The 18,617-nt window shown below is 57.4% G+C and overlaps 1 protein-coding gene across 1 annotated transcript in view; it reads right to left on the bottom strand.

Moving 5' to 3' along the window:
* CUX2 (cut like homeobox 2) overlaps positions 1 to 18,617 on the bottom strand; it is a 251,201-nt gene that overhangs the window by 12,699 nt on the left and 219,885 nt on the right. Inside the window, 11 exon segments of the mRNA XM_058531414.1 lie at positions 2,943 to 3,102; positions 3,757 to 3,918; positions 3,920 to 4,533; positions 8,950 to 9,051; positions 9,787 to 10,228; positions 10,231 to 10,442; positions 11,544 to 11,643; positions 11,735 to 11,783; positions 12,258 to 12,316; positions 12,439 to 12,630; positions 15,622 to 15,726. Of these exon segments, the coding sequence (XP_058387397.1) occupies positions 2,943 to 3,102; positions 3,757 to 3,918; positions 3,920 to 4,533; positions 8,950 to 9,051; positions 9,787 to 10,228; positions 10,231 to 10,442; positions 11,544 to 11,643; positions 11,735 to 11,783; positions 12,258 to 12,316; positions 12,439 to 12,630; positions 15,622 to 15,726 (2,197 nt within the window).

The following is an 18,617-nucleotide window of genomic DNA, read 5'->3' as shown; positions in this document are numbered from 1 at the left end:
AAGACAAGGGGCAGTGAGAGACGATGATGGGGGAGAGACGGAGGGGAGACAGAGGGACCGTGTAGGGAGCAGGGCTTCCTTAACGCTCGGAATTCTGAGAAGCTAGGACAGAAGCGCCTGGAATACCGACGGTGACCACTGTGGGCGTCGCTAAGGAGGCTGGTTCATTAAGCCAGGGTCTGCGGCTGGCGGCTTCGGGGGGCGGCGGGGGGGAGCTTTGTAGCCTCCCTGCATCGGGCTCCCCCCAGCTCCCCGGATGGTCGGCCTCCATTTCCAGTCCCCGCCCTGGTGGCCGTGTGGAGGGGCCGGGGACAAAAGGGCGGTTAGGCCAGGTCCAGACGCAGCCCGTCAGCCAGACTGTGGGCGGTGGGTCACTCCCACCTCCGGGCTGTGGATAAGTGGTGGCCTTGGTTGGATCAGCCACCACACGTGCCCCGGGGCCAGCAGCTACCGCTCACATCTGGGCCTCTACGCGCCTCGGCCCGGCTTCCAGGTCTGTGGGTGTCAGGGGACCAGGTGTCCACCCTCACTGCCCGCACCTCCCACCCCAAGCCCTGGATGCTCCTGCCTCCCAGCCTTTGCCTGTGCTGTTCCCCCACCAGGAACACCAATCCTGATCGTCTCTGCCTACCTCTGTCCTCCCCCAAGTCCTTCCACAAGCCAAACAGTTAGACATCGGGGAATGCAAATCAAGACCACAACGAGATACCACGTCACATCCACCAGGATGGCTACAGTCAAAAAGGGAGAACAGCAAGTGTGGACGAGCATGTGGAGAAACAGGAACTCCCATACGCCGCTGCCAGGAGTGTAAATGGTGCAATCGCCATGGAAAACAGTTTGGAAATTCCTCAGTGAGTTCAACACAGAGTTACCATACGACCCAGCAATTCCACTCTTAGATGTGGATCCAAAGGAACTGAAAACAAGCGTTCAAACAAAAACACGTGCGCGAACGTTCATAGCAGCATTATTCACAATAGCCAAGGGGGGGTCCATCCACACAATGGGATATGACTCAGCCATAAAAGGAATGAAATTGTGACATGTGCCACCACATGGATGAACTTGAAAACATGATGCTGAGGGAAAGAATCTAGACACAAAAGGCCACATTTTGTATGATTCACTGATAAGAAATGTTCAGAGCAGGAAGGTCCAACAAGTCAGAAAGCAGAGTGGTGTTGCCAGGGGCAGGGGGTGGGGAGTGGGAATGAGCCTTAATGGGTGCGAGGTTTCCTTTTGGGGTCGTGAAAATGTCCTGGAACTGGACAGAGGTGGTGGTTGCACAACACTGAGAATGCACTAAATGCCACTGAATTGCACGTTTAAAAAAAATGGCTAAAAGGGTAAGTTTTATGTTATGTGAATTTTACCACAATAAAACAAATTATTTAATTAAAATACAACACAACACAACACAACACAACAACAAAAAGGATGGGAACCTTTCACAAGTGTGGGCTCTGCAAGAGGCACCCTAAGAGGCCGGGGAGCATGATGGCTAACGGCCCTGTGTTCTGACACTGGCTCTGCCACCAATGGGCTGGTGACCTTGGATAAGTCACTGCACTACTCAGACCCTCGGTTTCTTCTTCTGTAAAATGGGAATGACAAACAGTCCCCTGTCGGGACTGATGCGAGGATTAAAGAAGAAAGCAGTGCAGTGTTTCGCACGGTGTGACAAGTGACCGCCGTCACTGTAACGGTTGTATTAGTCCTCATAACAGCCCTATGGAGCAGTTTTTCAGTTAGAAATTTTAATTATAAAATATTTCAAAGCTATAGAAATATACAGAAAAGAAAAATATGTCCTCCGTCCCTTCCCAGGGCCCATCACTTTCACAGATGTTAACACTGCCCTGTTTGCTTCGAATCTTGTTTGTTTTAAAGACAAAAATCGAGGGAGACAGCCAGAGCCCTCCCCTCCCCTGCCCTCCCTGTCTCTTCCTGGTCTCCGCCCTGCCCAGGCAGCCCCTCTCCCCAGGCTGGTGGGCCCGGGCTTCTTCTTATTTTAACGCACAGCCTGCAGCCATGATATGACAACAATGTGTAGCCACGTCTGTGGGCGCTAACTTCTAAAATAAACACCATTACCCAGGATGCTTTTGTTGTTCGACAGTACGTTTCTGGTAGAATTCCTGTTGAAACCTAGTCCATACCTGCCCGTCTGGTTCATTTCCTGAGCCCGAGATGTGGTTTTGTCCCACGGACCGATCCCCTTCAGAGACGGGCAAACTGACTGAGCTGAGGGCCTCGGACTCAGGGTCCAGCCTCTCCTCGTCTTTGCCTCTCTGGTCTCAGCGGGCAGGTCAGATGTCCTGTCCTCACAGCCATGTCCCCTCACAGCCTGGGTGGGCACCTCAGCAGGGCCAGGACAGACCTGCGCACTGGTCGTCTCGGGGGAGGGAGCCTGGGCTCCCTGGAGCCCCCCATCCCTCCACTCTCGGGCTCTGTGACTTGGGGCAACTCTCTGAGCCTCGGTTTCCTCACCTGGACAAAGTTCAGACTCCGCCCTGCTGTGCATCATTAATGGATGGATAACAGCTGCTCAAGCCCTGTGCTAAGAAGGATTCTGAGGCTGCATGCTGGATTACTGAGAAAAAGAGATCAATCAACGATTCCCGACAGGGGATGGGAGGGTGGGGCTCTGCCTGCAAAGTATTTTCTCCACCTGCTCCGGGCACCCTGGCGCCACCTGGGGATTTAAAACCAGCGACAGATGCCTCCGTCCGGTGAAGGAAGGCTGACAGGGAGCAGGACGTGGCTAGGCGCACACTGCAGTCTTCCAGGGGAGCACCCTCGGTGCCGGGGCAGTGGGGACGGAGAGGGGCAGATGCGGGCAGCAGAGCCGCACGCCCCCCCACTGCACAGACTGGGAGACTGGGGCCCTCTGCAGCCGGGGGCTGGCCGCGCCCCTCGAAGGGCCCGTCTGCACTCACCCTGGGAGGCGCTGGGCGGCTGGCCGACGGCCTGGCCGAGCTGGTCCGAGAGCCACAGCTGCATGCGGATGAAGGGCTCCCGCCCCTTCTGCGTCAGCTTGTTCCACGGCTTCGGCCGCGACAGCATGTCGCTCACACTGCCCTGCGACAGGCCCAGCACCTGGGGACGGTGGGCAGGAAGGGAAGGTCAGCAGGCCCCTGGGAGCCCGGCTGTCCCCTCCACCCCTCACCAAGGCTCTCAGGGCCCATGGTTCACTCCTGCGCCCTGAGGCCGGGGCTGCCTTCCTTTGTTCATCTGCCAGGCGCCTGCCACGCCCTCCCCAACATCCCTACATGTAAAAATCCTACCTGGATTTAAGACCACTTCAGTGCCCCCTCCTCCAGGAAGCCCTCCTGCGCCTCCCACTTGGGTCACCTCTCCCTCCTCTGAACTCGCCTGACCCTCTGCCTGCCGCTCTGCTAAGCAGAGAGTGACGCTAAAAACCACTTCACAACCGGTACCAGGGGCACCACCAATCAGGAGACCCCGCTGAGCTGGGCCTTAACCCTTAGCGGCCGGACCAGGGGAGGGATGGCGGTCCGGGAAGAGGGAGGCAAGTGGCTGTTCCCCGACCAGACGGAAGCGTGTCGCTGCTCTAACAGCGGCTCTAACAGCCGGAGAACTGAATGCCAGCCTTGCCCGCGGGCGCGTCCCCAGCGGGCCCTGGGGCCGCGGGATGCAGGAAGCGGCTTGGGTGTCGGGGCCCCGCAGCCCGGGGGGGAACCCTGCTCTGCCCGGCGGCGCTCAGACCCCCTCCTCCCGGGCCGGGCCCACCTTCTCCCCGAAGACGCGCTGGCAGATGCCGTTCTTGGCGAGCTTCTCCTTGACCTGGCGCGTCAGCTCGAGCGTGTCCACCTCGCGGTACATGTAGAGCTCGTACTGCTCGGGGGTCAGCGGCGGCACGGTGGGCCTGGGCGTGCGCGCCACGTAGGCCGGGGTAGCAGGCCAGCCGCCCCGCGCCCGCCTCGGGGCCCCCCTCGGCCTTGAGCTCGCCCGCCCGGGGGGGCTCGTCCTCCGCCGCCGCCCCGTCGTCCTCGGGGCCCGCGGGGGCCTCGTCGGCGCGGGGCCAGGCGCGCCCGCCGGGCTGGCCGGAGTGGCCGGAGGACGAGGACGAGAGCGAGGGCGACACGGAGGCGTGGGGCCGGCCGAGGAGCCCGCGGTCCGAGGCCCAGTGGTGGTCGAAGTAGCCGGCGTCCCCGATCTCCGACTTGACCTTGCGGATGATGCTCTGCACGAAGGCGGCGGGGGACAGCACCGTGAGGGGCGTCTGCGTGGCGCTGCTGCTGGTGCCCCCGCCGCCAGCGCCGTCCTCCTGCTTCACGAAGGTCGGGGGCCCGTTCTGGCCCACGGCGGCCAGCGACGGCCGCTCTGGGGGCGAGGGCGGCACCGAGCGGCCCCGGGGGCCCCCCTCCATCTCCAGCAGGGCCTGCTGCTGCGCCTGCATCTCGCGGCGCGCTTGCTCCAGAATGTTCTTGATGGCATCTTCCGAGGCGCTGGCGGGGGCTGTGCCGTTGGTGATGCTCAATGGGGCCGTCGAGTTCTTGGGCTCACCTAAGGGGAGGATGACAGGTGGCAGGAGGCCCATCATCAGGGCATGGCTCAAAGGGCAAAGATGTTCACGGCACGGCATTATACCAGCAAAATGTGAGAGGCAACCTCTGTGTCCAACAATTGGGGATTGGTTAAGTAAATCATGGTCCATCTGTACCGGAGAATATTAGGTAGCTGTCAAAAATCAGGTGGACGGTGAGATTGTAGCATATGTGGTAAAAGTGCTCATGGGGATAAGGCAACATTTATTCTAATAGTAAAATAATGGCACAGAGCCAAATGCCCACAGAGAAGAGAATGGATACGAAATAGTGGCATGGTCACACAGTGGAATACCATACAGTGACGGCTGCACAACACTGTGAATGGACTAAATGCCACTGAGTTGTTCACTTTATTTTATTTATTTATTTTTTAAATTTTTATTTATTTATTTTTTTCCCCCAAAGCCCCAGTAGATAGTTGTATGTCATAGTTGCACAGCCTTCTAGTTGTTGTATGTGGGATGCGGCCTCAGCATGGCCGGAGAAGTGGTGCGTTGGTGCGCGCCCGGGATCCGAACCCGGGCCGCCAGCAGCAGAGCGCGCACTTAACCGCTAAGCCACGGGGCCGGCCCAGTTCACTTTAAAATAGTTAATTTTATGTTACGTGAATTTGCCTCCATTTATTTATTTATTTATTTTTTGTGTGTGAGGAAGATCAGCCCTGAGCTAACATCCATGCTAATCCTCCTCTTTTTGCTGAGGAAGACCGGCCTTGAGCTAACATCTATTGCCAATCCTCCTCCTTTTTTTTCCCCAAAGCCCCAGTAGATACTTGTATGTCATAGCTGCACATCCTTCTAGTTGCTGTATGTGGGACGCGGCCTCAGCGTGGCCGGAGAAGCGGTGCGTCGGTGCGCTCCTGGGAACTGAACCCGAGCCGCCAGTAGCGGAGTGCACACTTAACCGCCAAGCTACGGGGCTGGCCCCAGAATTTGCCTCAATTTAAAAAAAAGTAATACGTGCCTATTGTGCAGAGCTAAGAAAGCACAAAAAGTTAAGATGAAAATAAAGATTCCCTCTAACCGTTCTCCCAGAGGCAACCACACGAAATAGTCTTATGTACTTCCTTCTGGGCTGTTGTGCAACCCCCTGCATGGACAATTATACCTGATATGTGGGAGTGTAGCCTGGTTTGTCCCCACTTAGTATCAACAGGAGTATTTTTCCCTGTGATTAAAAGTTCTTCTATCTTTAATGGATGCATATACCACTGAAGGGATATTCTCTGCTCTACTTACCCAATCCCCCACTGCTGGACACTTAGGTTGTTTCTAGTTAGTCCCTGTTGTGAACAACCATAAAGGAAGAGCTTGTATATAAATCTTTGTCCCCATTCTGGACATTTTCTTCGATTCCCAGAAGTAGAATTCCCGAGTTATCAGTCAGCCATGTTCATTTCCTCCCCAGAGGACTGCTAGTTGCTCTATGCTTAGCACTCACTCTTGTCAGGGGGGTAGGGTGATAACCTTGGCACTTTTCCTCTTGCTGAACTCTTCACAGACCCTGAATGGAAACCCCCTGGCTGGGCCACTGGTGTCAATGTTTCCTCTGCTGTGATGCTGCCTTTCAAATTTCCCCGCTGCCTTGTTTCTGACCCCTCGGTGGGAGAGCACTGTACAGGGAGTCAGGAGACCTGAGTTCTCCTTTGGTCTCTGTAACTGTGAGCACATCACCCCCTCTCTGGCCTCAGTTGCCTGTCTGTTTAGTGGGAGAGTTAGAGTAGATTGTTTCTCATGGTTACTTTCACTCCAATGTTGTGTCTCATCCACATCTATAACCTGTGTCTAGCACACAGCAGGTGCTTAATAAACGTTTACTGAATGATTGCCTCTCTCTGGCTATAGGAGCTTACCAAGAAGAAACAAATGGATGTGCACACAGCAGGGCCTCAGCGGATGATAGGGGTGGGGCAGTGCAGGCTCCTGGCCAGGTAAGCCTCCCCCGCCTCCCCCCAGGAGGGAGGGCCCTTGGGAAACTCGGCTCCAGCTGCAGAGGCTTGGGAATCGGGACACTTGCTCGGAGTCGCCACCAGGGGGCAGCAGACACTGCAAAAATGGAGTGGGAGCACTGAAGCCAGAATCCGGTTCTAAGTCAGCAATGGTCTACACCGTGTTGCACTACACCTGGGTGCAGGGATGTGACTCGGTCCCTGGCTGCAAGAAGCCCCCAGACTGGTGGGAGGGACAGCCACACCAGCAGAGCCATTTGTGACACGAACAAACAACAATAGAGACACGATGATGATAATGTTAACGGTAACGATGGCAACATTTCAGGGGCCCCTTCCACATGCCAGGCCCCAGGCTGAGCGCTGCCACACCTGATCTCATTCCATCCTCACACGACCTTCAGAAAGGAGTACTAATACTGTGCCTATTTTGAAGATGAAAAAATGGAGGCACAGAGACGCTAAGTGACTTGCCCAAGGTCACGTGGCTAATAAATAGCAGAGCCAAAATTTGCAGCCAGGCCACTCTGGCTCCACTGCACCAAGCACTATAGGTAATTATGGGGGATCCAAGGAGGGGCAGTATCCAATCCATCTGGATGGGGGTGGGGGGCTTCCTGGAGGAGGTGACTTCTGAGTTGAGTGGTAAAGGATGAGCAGGAGTTGGCCACGTGAAAGGTGTTGGGGTGAGGATGGCATTAGGGGCACAGGGAACAGCATGAGGATGGGCATGGCTGTAAACAGTTCATGTGAGAGGCGTGGAGGGGTTGGGAGGAGTCTGAAGATTACAGGGCTGCAGGCCTTGTTGAGGAGCTGGGATTTTGTCCTGAAGGCAATGGGGAGCCACGGAAGGATTCTGAGGAGTGACATGACCCTGTGGGTGCTCTAGAAAGATCCCTCCAGCCTCTGGGTGGAGAATGGGCTGGAGTGGGTCCTGGAATGTCACGGGAAGAGCAGGGAAGAGGCTACTGCAAGGGTCCCAGCGAGGGACGATGGTGGCTCCCTAGGCTGGTGGCAGTTGGGTGGGAGTGGACAAGCTTGAAAAAAGCACTTCGAGGGTGACTGACCCCTGGATGGGGGGACTGACCGGCTGTCGGAGGAGAGGGGTCAAGGACACTCCCTCACCCCACCCTGGGTTCTAGCACCATCTGTGACAGGTTCCTGGGCCCTGAGTGAGGGGCAGGGGGAGACCGTGAGATCCTCTCAGACACGCTGAATTTGAGGTGCCAGCGGGGACCCTGGTGGACATGCCCAGTGGCCGTTGGCTTGTGGCTCCGGAACTCTGGAGAGGGGTCTGGCCTGGAGGGGGAGCGACGCGGGCCTTGCTGGTTGTTGAAACTTCCAGGAGTGGGTTAACTCATCCAGGAAGAGCAGGAAAGTCAGAGGGCCTGGGGGGAGCCCGGGGGGGCCCCGCATTCGAGGGGCTGATGAAGAAAGTGCTGTGGTAAGCTGAATAATGGGCCCCAAGGCGTCCACGTCCCAGCCCTGGGACCTGTGACTATGTCACCTGGTGTGGCACAAGGGACTCTGCAGGTGTGACTAGACGTGAGGGTCTTGAGCTGGGGAGATGATCCTGGATTATCTGGGTGGGCCATGTCATCACAAGGGTCCTTATAAGAGGGAGGCAGGAGGTCAGAGAGAAAGACGGAAGATGCCATGGTGCGGGCCTTGAAGATGGAGGAAGGGGCCACGGGGCAAGGAGTGCGAGTGGCCTCTGGGAGCTGAAAGGGGCACGGAGACGGATTCTCCCCTAGAGCTTCCAGAAAGAACACAGCCCTGCTGACACCTCGACTATTCTGGACTCCTGACCTCCAGAACTGTACGAGAACGAATTTGTGTGGCTTTTAGCCACTGAGTTTGTGGCTGAACGGCAGCACTAGGGACTAACATGGCGCCCACCGGGAAAGTGCAGAGGGCCCGGTCTGAGAGGCGGCAGGGAGCCAGGAGAACAGCGTCTCCTGGGAACTAGAAGCTGGAGGTTCAAGGAGGAAGGAGGCCCGAAGGTCAGGGGGAGAGGCTCAGGCCTCTGTGCGTCCGACAAGCTCCTGTGGGGTTCCTGATCCCTGTGCCTCCTGAAAGCTGAGGACAGACAATCCAGACCAGCGCCGCCAACAGAACCCAGCGAGGAGGGACGTGTCCTGCAGTCATGCTGCCCGACATGGCCACGCCCATCACCTGTGCTATGGGGTGGGGCGGCGAGGAAGTGAAGTTGTAATTTCACTTAATTTACTTAAGTGGATATAGCCACACGTGGCTGGTGGCTCCCACACTGGACAACACAAATCTGGTGCTTTCCAGGCCTACACCTCGCCTGGCTGCAGGTTGTGAAAGAGGCGAAGAGGTTCTGACCCTCTTGGACACCCCCCTGGGGTGGACGGAGGGGGACGAGGGGGACAAGGCCCCGCCCGCCACGGTCACACTCACCCCCCTTCTGAGACTCGATCTCCTTCTTGGCCTGTTCCAGGATGCTCTTGATGGCGTCGTCTGAGCCCGTCTCCGGTGTGCGGATTCTTGGGGTGATGCTGCCTAGGGGAGGCAAGGAGGCCTCTGTCGTGGGGACCTGTGTGCTGGGGGTCAGTCCCTGGAGCTGGGCCCCAGGGGCGAAGGGCTGGTCCCCTCCTCCCTCAGAGTGAGGGCCAGACCGTGAGTGTGTGTGCCAGGACCACCGCTTAGCTAGTCTGTGGACCCACAAGTGATTCTGCTTGAAATAACAATAATAACAAAAACAATAATGACGGCAGCCACCACAACAGCTAACGGTTCTCAAGCAGTTACTCCATGCTTTGTACCCATCTGACCCCCCCAGGCGGCTGACAGATGGGGAAACCGAGGCACAAGGAAGCTGAAGTGAGCTGCCCGAGGTCACCCAGTAGGTGAATGGCAGAGAGGGGACTCAAACTCAGGCATTTGTGAGGTCACAGCTTGGGCCCTTCACACGGATTACCCTAAAGACCAAGTCTGGCAAGGTTGGCGCTCACCCAGGCCATCCTGCAGATGGGGAAACTGAGGCTGGGAGGTGCTCAGGGGTCCCCGCCAGGGCAGCCCTGGGGCCCAGCCTTCCCCCCTTTATCAGCCTGAGCTGGCCCGAGAGGGCCGGGGGGAGCCCCAGGCCCCGGGAAGGAGGGAGCGAGGATGTTTCCTTGTTTCACAGGGGGGAGACCGAGCACGGCCGCCTGTCCCGGCGGCGCAGCTGAGGCGGCAGAGCAGGCTCTGGACCCGGAGCCGTGCCCCCGCCCCGCCCCGCCCCGGCCGCGCCCTCACCTCGCTGCCGCACCTGGATGGTCCTGAGAGCCAGCACGTTCTGCTCGTCCGACAGGAACTGCCTCATCTTGAGGAAGGGCTCCTTGCCCTTGACCGTGAGCTTGCGCCACGGCTTGGGCCGGGCCAGGATCTCGCTGACCGAGCCCTGCGACAGCCCCAGCACGTAGTGGCCGAACACGCGCTGCCCGATGTTGTGTTTCAGCAGCTGCTCCTTCACCTGCAGGGCGATCCCCGCCGTGTCCAGCTGCTCCTCCTCCGCCCCCGCCGCGCCCCCGGCCCCCGGCTCGGGGCCCCCGGGCGGCTCGGCGCCGGGCGCGGGGGTGGCCGGGGCCGTGGGGGGCTTGGCGCCGTAGAAGGCCGGGGGGAACACCAGCAGGCCGCCCGCCTCCCCCTTGAAGGCGGCCGGGGGCATCACGTGCTTGGGCAGCAGCACGTCCCCCCCCCAGTCTCTCCCCCCGCGGCCAGGCCGGGGAAGGGGGACAGCGAGAAAGTCCGAGGGCCGTCGGGGCCCAGGCTGGGGCCCAGCAGGGGCTGCCCGGGGCCGGGGGACAGCGGGTCCTCGGGGCCCGGCGGCGGCGGGAGCTGCGGGGGGGACGGGTAGGACGGCTCCATGCCCAGCGAGTCCTTGAGGGAGTCGTCCTCCGAAGGGTCCTCCTCTAGAACGCGAGACGGACAGACAGACAGACAGAGGAAGAGGGAGAGACAGACAGGAAGACAGAGAAGCAGGCGACGAGGGGGAGAGAGAAAGAGAGAGACAGAGACAGTGAGAGACAGAGAGAGACAGAGCAATAACGAGAGACACAAAGAAAGAGACACAAGGGAGAGGCAGACAGGGAAACAGGGAGAGAGAAATAACGTGAGGGAAGGAGAGCATGCGGCCAGAGAGAGAGACACAGAGACAGAGACAGAGACAGAGGGGAGAGAAACAGGGAGACAGAGACAGTGAGAGACAGAGAGACACAGACGTAGAGACAGAATTGGGGGGAGGACGGGGGAGGAGAGGGCAGGGGGTGGGGAGACAGCGCTATGGCGTCCAGCAGCTTGAAGGGCGCCCGCTGGCTGCTTCTGCCAGCACCTCCCCCGCCCCGAATTCCAAATCCCCATCCTTCACCGCCCGGCCCACACACATGCCGGCTCTGGGGAGCCCTCCCTCCTGCCGTCAAGAACAGTAACTGAGCACAGCACCCTGGGAGTCTGGATTAACCCCCACCCCAGCAGGCTGCCCCGCTTTGGGGGCCCCATCTTGTCGTATGTGTTTGCGCTTCCCATGAGCACAGCATCCAGGAAGCAGGCCCCATTACTGCCCCCATTTTACGGATGAGCAAACAGAGGCGGCAGAGAGTCTTGGCGGGGGCCACGCAGCTAAAAGGGTGTGGAGCCGCCGTGTGGGGAGAAGGGGCGAGAGGCTGAGAAGGCGATCTTGGGGAGAGAGCGCCCTCCTCGCCCCCGTGACCTCCTCCTGCTGCTCACAAGGGCTTGGGGCTGATCGGAGCCTCTCGGGGGCCTGGGGAGGGCCCGAGCGAGCTGCGTCCTCGAGTGTGGGTGTGGACACCCCTCGGCACAGCTACCAGCTGGCCTAGCTGTGGACAGCACCCGGCTCAGCACCAGGCACACAGCAGGCACTTAATCAATGTGCACCCCTTTTCTCCATCACTGTTCTGCGCGCATGGAAGGCAGTGGTCCACGGGCATGAAGGCCAGAGAGCAGGCAGCCCCTACCCCGGCCCCTCATCCCCGAGAGCACCCCTCCTCCCCTACCAGGGCCAGCCAAAAGACCGGGCTTTTCCAGAAGGAACTTCTGCCCGGGGAAGAAGGCCTCCTTCGCCAGCAGCAGGGAGTCTTCGGGCTTGGCCATGCCCTGCGGAAACAAGAAGCCGGGCTGAGGGCACGGCTGCTGGAAGGCTCTCGGGGGCGGCCTGCCCTGCGGGGACAGTGGCGGGGATGCTCACCTGGGGGAGGCTGCAGGCGCTGGAGGCCAGCTTCATGGCTTTCAGGATGCTGCCAGGGAAAGCGGAGAGTCGGAGGCCAGCCGGGTTCCCCGGCCTGGGGAGAGGCCTCGCAGGAGGCACCTCCCCCTGCTCATCATCCTGATTGCGAACAAGTGCCCCCGTCCCCCCAGACCCTACGTGACGCTGGACTCACTGCAACAGCAGGCCTGTGGGCTGGTTCCAGTGTTACCTGGAGGGGTAACCGACTCGCACAGCGGCCCGCGAGCTAATCTGATTAATGCATCACCCCCTCCCCGCCCCCCAGTTACAGCACCGACAACAAGGCCAGCTCGCGTGTTCTCCTACAGGCAGCTCAAGATGGCAAAGGTTAAGTTTTGATGCCCAGGGTGTCAGTGGAGAGGAGACAAGGGTACCACAAAGTGGGGGCTGGTGAGAGGGAGGAAGATGATGAACTTTGCCAAGGGCCCCTCGCCGCCACCCCAGGGAAGGGGCTGGGGGCTCTGGAGCCCCAGCCGCACGGTACCTCAGCTCTGTTTTAATTTCTTCATAGTCAGACTGTGCCTGGAGCTTCTCTTCCAGCTTCTAGAAGAGCAAACAAAGATGGTGAGGCTGGTCCCCGTGCTCGGAGGGCCGGCTGCGCTGTCCCTCCGCCTGGGGACGCCCTGCCCGCCTCCCATCTGCCCGCCGCCTGCCCCAAGACCTGCCTCGATGGCCTCGGACTTGGCGCTGAGCTGGCGCTCCAGGTCTGCGATCTGGTTGGCAGAGGTCTCCTCCAGCTCCTGCAGAGAGCTCTGGAGATGCTGCACGTCCTTCAACAGCCGCAGGATCTCCCGATCCTTGGAGGCCAGGGCAGCCTCCAGCCGAGGGCCCGAGCACAGGGCAAAGTTCACCTTATCCTGGGGACAAAGAGGGGCTGAGAGGCGTGGGGCAGGGGGCTGCAGGGCTGGCCTCCCCACCCCTGAGTCCCAAACAAGACGGGAGATCCACCCGAGGTACAGCACCCCCTTCTGACAGGCCCGCGCCTCCCGTTTCCCACCTCCGAGCCTTTGCTCGGGCGGGTCCCACCAGCCTGGATGCCTTTGCCTCTATTCCTGAAACTAAATCAGAAGGGAGGGGGAGTGGGCAGGGAAGGTTTTCTGGAGGAAGATGTGTCTCAACAGTGATTAAGGTCAAGAACAAGTTAGCGATCTGGAAAATTGCTCAGTTGCATCCACTGAAGGTGACCAGATTTGCTTCCACTCGCTGGTATATGTGCAGGAGAAATGCAAGCCCCTGTGCATCAAGATGCACAGACACCAAGATGAGTGTTCACAGCAGCCCCCTCTGTAATAGCCCCAAACTGGAAGCCCCCAGATGCCTACCAGCAGGAGAACAGATGCACAGACTGTGGTATATTCACACAACGGAATACTATACAGCAATGAAAACGAATCATCTACAGCCACTTGCAACACAGCATGGATGACTCTCCCAGATACGACATGGAGCGAAAGAAGCCAGACGCCAGAGTGTGTGTGATTCAATTAAGATCAGACACAAAAATAGGCAAAACCAATCTGTGCTGTCAGGCGAGTGGCTCCTCTTGGGAAGTAACACCTGGACGGGGGCAGGCGGGGGGCTGCTCGGGCACAGGGGATGTTCTGCTTGTTGATCTGGACGCTGGCTGTGGGTGCGTTCATTCTGAGGAATTCGATGTGCTGTACACTTATGATATGCACGTTTTCCCTTATGTATATTATACTTCAATAACATATTTCATTAAAAACGAACAAGATAGGAAGCAGGGAGTTGGGTGAGGATAGACGGGGATAGGTGTTCCCAGCAGAGGGAACCTCACAGACAAAGGTTTGGGTTTCTAAATTGGACACAGGCCCTACCCAGTGGGACGTCCATTCGAGGCAGCAAGAGACCCTCAGGACTAGACTGAGACCCTGCAGCCACAGGCCACTTTAGGGGTGCATCCTTCCTCCTCCTCATTTGCCGCCAGCCCCAACCCCCACAGCTTCTCCAGGTGTCAGGGAACGGCCCCTTTGTCCTGGACGAAGACGGAGAGGCTGCTGTTTGAGGACCTGAAGTCAGGCTGGTCCTGAGCTCAGTTACAAATGAATCTAAGAAGATTACGAAAACAACAACCCACCACTACCACCCCGGCTATTCTTCCACGGAGATAAACGCCAATTAAAACAGGAAGCGGATGCCATTACACATTAAATTAATTAGCATCGAGCGCCACTGTTGTGCCCAGAAAAGCTCATCCCCCAAACCAGCAAAGTTCCCCGTGGCTGATTAGCACAGGCATTTGCCGGCTTCCGTGGGGGTTAATTAAGAACCATCAGCAAGTTCTCTGTGAGGCGTGCTCAAGAGCTCACTCGTCCTGTCTCTCCGTGTTGTGCGACATCCAGGCTCACTGACACATATGCACTGTCTCCTGGGACACAGACACAGGTGGACACGCCTACAGACAGCACACACTGACACAGGCACCTGCCCGTGCTGACACGCACACACACGGAAGTACACAGCCATCAGGAGACACACTCATATGGATGTGTCAGCAGACACACACAGACATGTATGGGCTCCAGGAGGCCACACGCTCTCATGAGCAATAACACCCAGACACGCCCCAAACACACGAGTAATCATACTAGAAGCATCAGGTATTCACTGAGCACAGACCATAAGCCAGGCACCATTTTAGTACTTTACATGTAACCCTCTCAATAATCCTGTAAGGCAGGTCTTACTTGTACAGACGAGAAAACCGAGGCACAGTTAGATGAAGCATACGGTCATTTGCGCAAAGGTCACAAATAGACACACACAGTAACACATGTTCAGAGAGACACTTTCTAATATTTGAACAGAAAGACAGACACAGACACATGGGGGTCTGTGTATCAGGGTGTCAGGTGAAGTGAAAATTATGCTGGCCACTTCGAGTTCATGGGTGGAGACTGCAAATTACCCTGGCGCAGACCTGTTCTTATGGAAGGAATCGTGACTCCTTGGTGCAGAGATCTGGAAAGAAGGTGGATCGATTTACACAGGGAACCCAAGGCTTTCGGGGAGACAAGGGGCGGAGACGCTTCATATATGCAGGAGAGTAGGTTTGGGTGTCTCTGACTAAAATCCCTTGGCAGGAAATGACCCCAGGACCCCATAGGAGCACCAGCCAGGAGGAAAGAGAAAGATATATTGACTAACCAGGCTTAACACAGGAAGCTCATGGGTGATGGTCAAAGGCTGGCTCTTTGTAGCGTGTGGCTGGCTGGGAAGCCCCGTGGGAATCACCCTGGTGTGTTTTGGGAACCAATGGCTCAGATCCTGGTATGCGGCCCTACCGCAGTCCTGGAGGGGACTGAGAACCAGCGGGGCGTCCCCAGCAGTCTCATGCATCCACGGAGCTGTAGAGACCAGTGGCCAACAGCGACACCTGGTGGCAGCCACCAAAACTGCACTGCTGCCCTATTGATCAAACCCGCCCTCTCAGCCCCCCTTGCCGGGCCTCTGGCAAGAGGAAAGATCCTCTTTGGCCTGAGTAAGTTCTTGGCATTTTTGGACAACTAGGGGTACGGGGGGCCTCCAAAGGAAGATACTGGACTTCCTGTTAATCAGGGTGTAGGGAAGCTCGAGCTTGAAAAGTTAAAAGAGCTGTGGCTGTATTTGGACCCTCAGCTGGTAACACAAGTCATGGTAATTAGGTTTAAGTACACAGTGACCTTGGCAGTTAAGATGGGATGCCCACTGGATGCAGAGAGCCCCACACACATGCATGTGCACAATTCCGCAGAGATACGAGACTGACCCACACAATCTCACCCATGTATTCACACCCACCAACACGGCCTTTCCCACTCTTCCTCCGGCTCTCCCACCATCCTTACCCCACCGGGTCCCTGCGGGGAGCAGCAGGCCAGGCGGATGGAGCTGTTGACAGAGGCGAGTTGTTCCCGAAGGCTTTCCACCTCCCGTTGCGCAGCCTCAGCTCGCTGGGGAGGAGAACATGGTAAGCGTAGGTAAGAGGTGAGCGGGCCTGCTGGACCCCACCCTGGCCCTCTGCCGTCTCCCCCACCGTCTCAGGCAGGGTCTGGGCAGGCAGGGCTCCGAGGGCCCGGGGTCCTACTTTCTGCGTCCTGGACCCTCAAGTTGGCTCTGGGTTCCCCTGGGGTGCATGGGACCCCGAGAGGAGCCGGAACATTCCCACTGCACTAGGGAGGAAGGGAGATGCTGTCTTGACGGGACTGGCAAGTTTTCACACATTTCCAGGCCACGTCAGTTGGCCAAGGAAACTTCAGACCAGGCTAGTCAGAAGGCCAGAGCTTGTCCCCAGCTCCCACGCCACCGGGCCTAGAAGGAGTCCTGGAGGGTGTCGCAGAGGCGTCTTCCCAGCCCACAGGCTGCTGCAGGCCCCTGGGCAGGTCCCTTCCCCTGCCTGGGGCTCAGTTTCCTTCTGTGAAATGGGGGGAATAAAATACATCTACTGCAGGGGCGTGCTGAAATACATCGAAATTGGAAGCCACAGTTGACCAAACTGGGTCTATGGTGGATCTTAACTCCTTAAGAATTTCTAAGAAAAAGGCCCGGAAGGAAGGACCCAAATGTTAACAACGTAGCCTGTGGTTTTGGAGGGAAATCTGTACTTTCTCACTTCCTGGTTGTGTGACCTTGGGCAAGAGACTTCCTCTCCCCAGCCGCAGTGTCCCTATCCGTAAAACGGGGACTATAAAAGCAACTGTCTCATGGGGTTGTTCTGCAAAGTAAGTGACCTGTTGGAATATAGCTCATGAGGTCTCTTAGCTTGATGCCCATCACACACCAGTGTGTCAGTAACTGGTTACTTTATTGACCTCATCAGGGTATACGGGGGCTTGGGCCACTACTCAGGAAATTATAAGAGCTGGGCTGTATTTCGCCCTCAGCTGGAGACACTGGTCATCGTGATTATGTTTAACTCACACGCTGACCCTGGCAATCCGGATGCTGTGCCCACTACACGCACACGAGACCCACATACATCCTGTTCACGTCTCATTAATTTACTTTTAGTCAATTTGCTATTTATTTATTGGGATCCTGCCTTGTTCCAGACATGGTTCAAGTCAGTTTTGTTTGGGGAAAGCTTGTGGGTGTGTGGGGTGGTAGAGAAAATATTTTTATGTTTCTGCCCAGTTAGGGGTTTCTGAGCAAATGTGACTGAAACTTGGGATCTGGGCTGAAAGACAAGCCTTGGAAGTCACCTGACGACTGAGGAGCCTGTGAGAGATCCAGAGTTGCCTCCCTGGAGGGGTGTTTCCATTTCAGGGGGGTGAGACCCAGGCCACGGACACACGGCTGGGATGTGAAGCTGGGTTAAAGCTCCTAGTCGGATCTTCCCCTGGGGAGACGGAGGTGCAGTCCAAACACTAAACATCCAGGGTTCTCATCCTGTTCCTCCTGACGCTCGGGAGACAGGCGTCTCTCCCTCTCTCAGGAGGCCCATCTCCGACGTCACCACATTCACGTTTGGGGGTGCCTCGCCTACGGGACAAACTCTGGTGCATGTGGGATGACGCCTGGTTCTCAGCTTGTCCCCCAGGGTCAGACCTGGGGCAAACGGCTGTGGTCATTACTAAGTAAGTACTAATACTGATCTGCTCTGCTCCAGCATCCTCTTGCTCACACTCAGGATAGTTAATAAACACAGATATTAAAAACCTAACATGATGACATTTATGTTCTTCTCCACCCTTTCTATAATGAGCAGGTTTTAGTCTTATATTCCGAAAAATAAACATTTTTGAAAAATGCTCCCTCTTCCAACCACTCTGCGATCTCTTTTCTCCACCTCTAGGAATTCACCCTGTATAGTGGCGCGTGCACGTCTGAGATGATCTCTGTACAAGGTTGTTCACTGCGGTGTTGAGGATGATGGGAAAAGACTGCAAGTACCCTAAGTGTTCCTCAACAGGGGACTGTCAGACCATGGGTCGGCAGGCGGCAGCCCGCTGCCTGTTTCTGCCTGTTTTCCCGGAACACAGCCTCGCCCATTCGTTTCCATATCGTCTGTGCTTTCCCATATGGCAAAGCTGAACGGCTGTGACGGAGACCTGCACAGCTGCAGTATGTACGCTCTGACCCTTTACAGAAAGTTCCCCCGGGTTAGAGGACGGTGCGCCCACGTGGCGCAGCACCACGCAGCCCTAGGACAGAAGGAACCGCTTTAGACGGAGACGGAAGGAGCTCTAAGACACGTACGTGGAAAAAGTAAGTTCAGGAGGGTGTGTATATTATCCTATCGCTTTTGTTTTAAAAAGGGTTAAAAATGGATATATTCATGGGCTTGTGATTGGATGGAGCATCTCTGGAAGGAGACCCCAGAAACTGGGAAGAGAGGCTGCCAGAGGAGGGGACACGGAGGTCCCGGGCATGCCCTGATGTACCTTTTGGAGTTTTGAACTGTGTAAATAGATTACCTATTCCAAAAATTAACCTAAAAATGCTATTCTTTCCCAGGTTTCCTCTGCAGGAGGGAGCGCCCTGCCCGGGTGCCCGCACGGCCACGCCTCTGGGCCTTTGCCTCTGCGCGCCTTCTGCCTGGAACACCCTTCCTCAAAAGAACAGCGGCTGGGCTTTAGGACCCGGCCGCAGTGTCGTCCTCCGGCCTCGCTCAACCACCCCCAGGGGAAGGACCACCGGCCCTGTCGCATCGCTGGCCCCTCCTGGCCATGCCGCCCGCTGCCAGCCTTGCAGGGAGCTGAGGGAGAGAACTGGGGGGCCCACGAGACTCCAGACCAGACCGCACGACCACGCCTCACCTTTCAAAGTCCTGCCCAGCTCTGCCCACCAGATGGCAACACAAGCGAAGCCAGAGGACGGCAGGACGAGGGAACCCCACGCGTGT

This window comes from Diceros bicornis, chromosome 35 (assembly GCF_020826845.1).
Source record: "Diceros bicornis minor isolate mBicDic1 chromosome 35, mDicBic1.mat.cur, whole genome shotgun sequence".
NCBI classification, from domain to species: Eukaryota; Metazoa; Chordata; class Mammalia; order Perissodactyla; family Rhinocerotidae; genus Diceros; species Diceros bicornis.
This window is presented reverse-complemented; position numbering and strand designations above follow the sequence as displayed.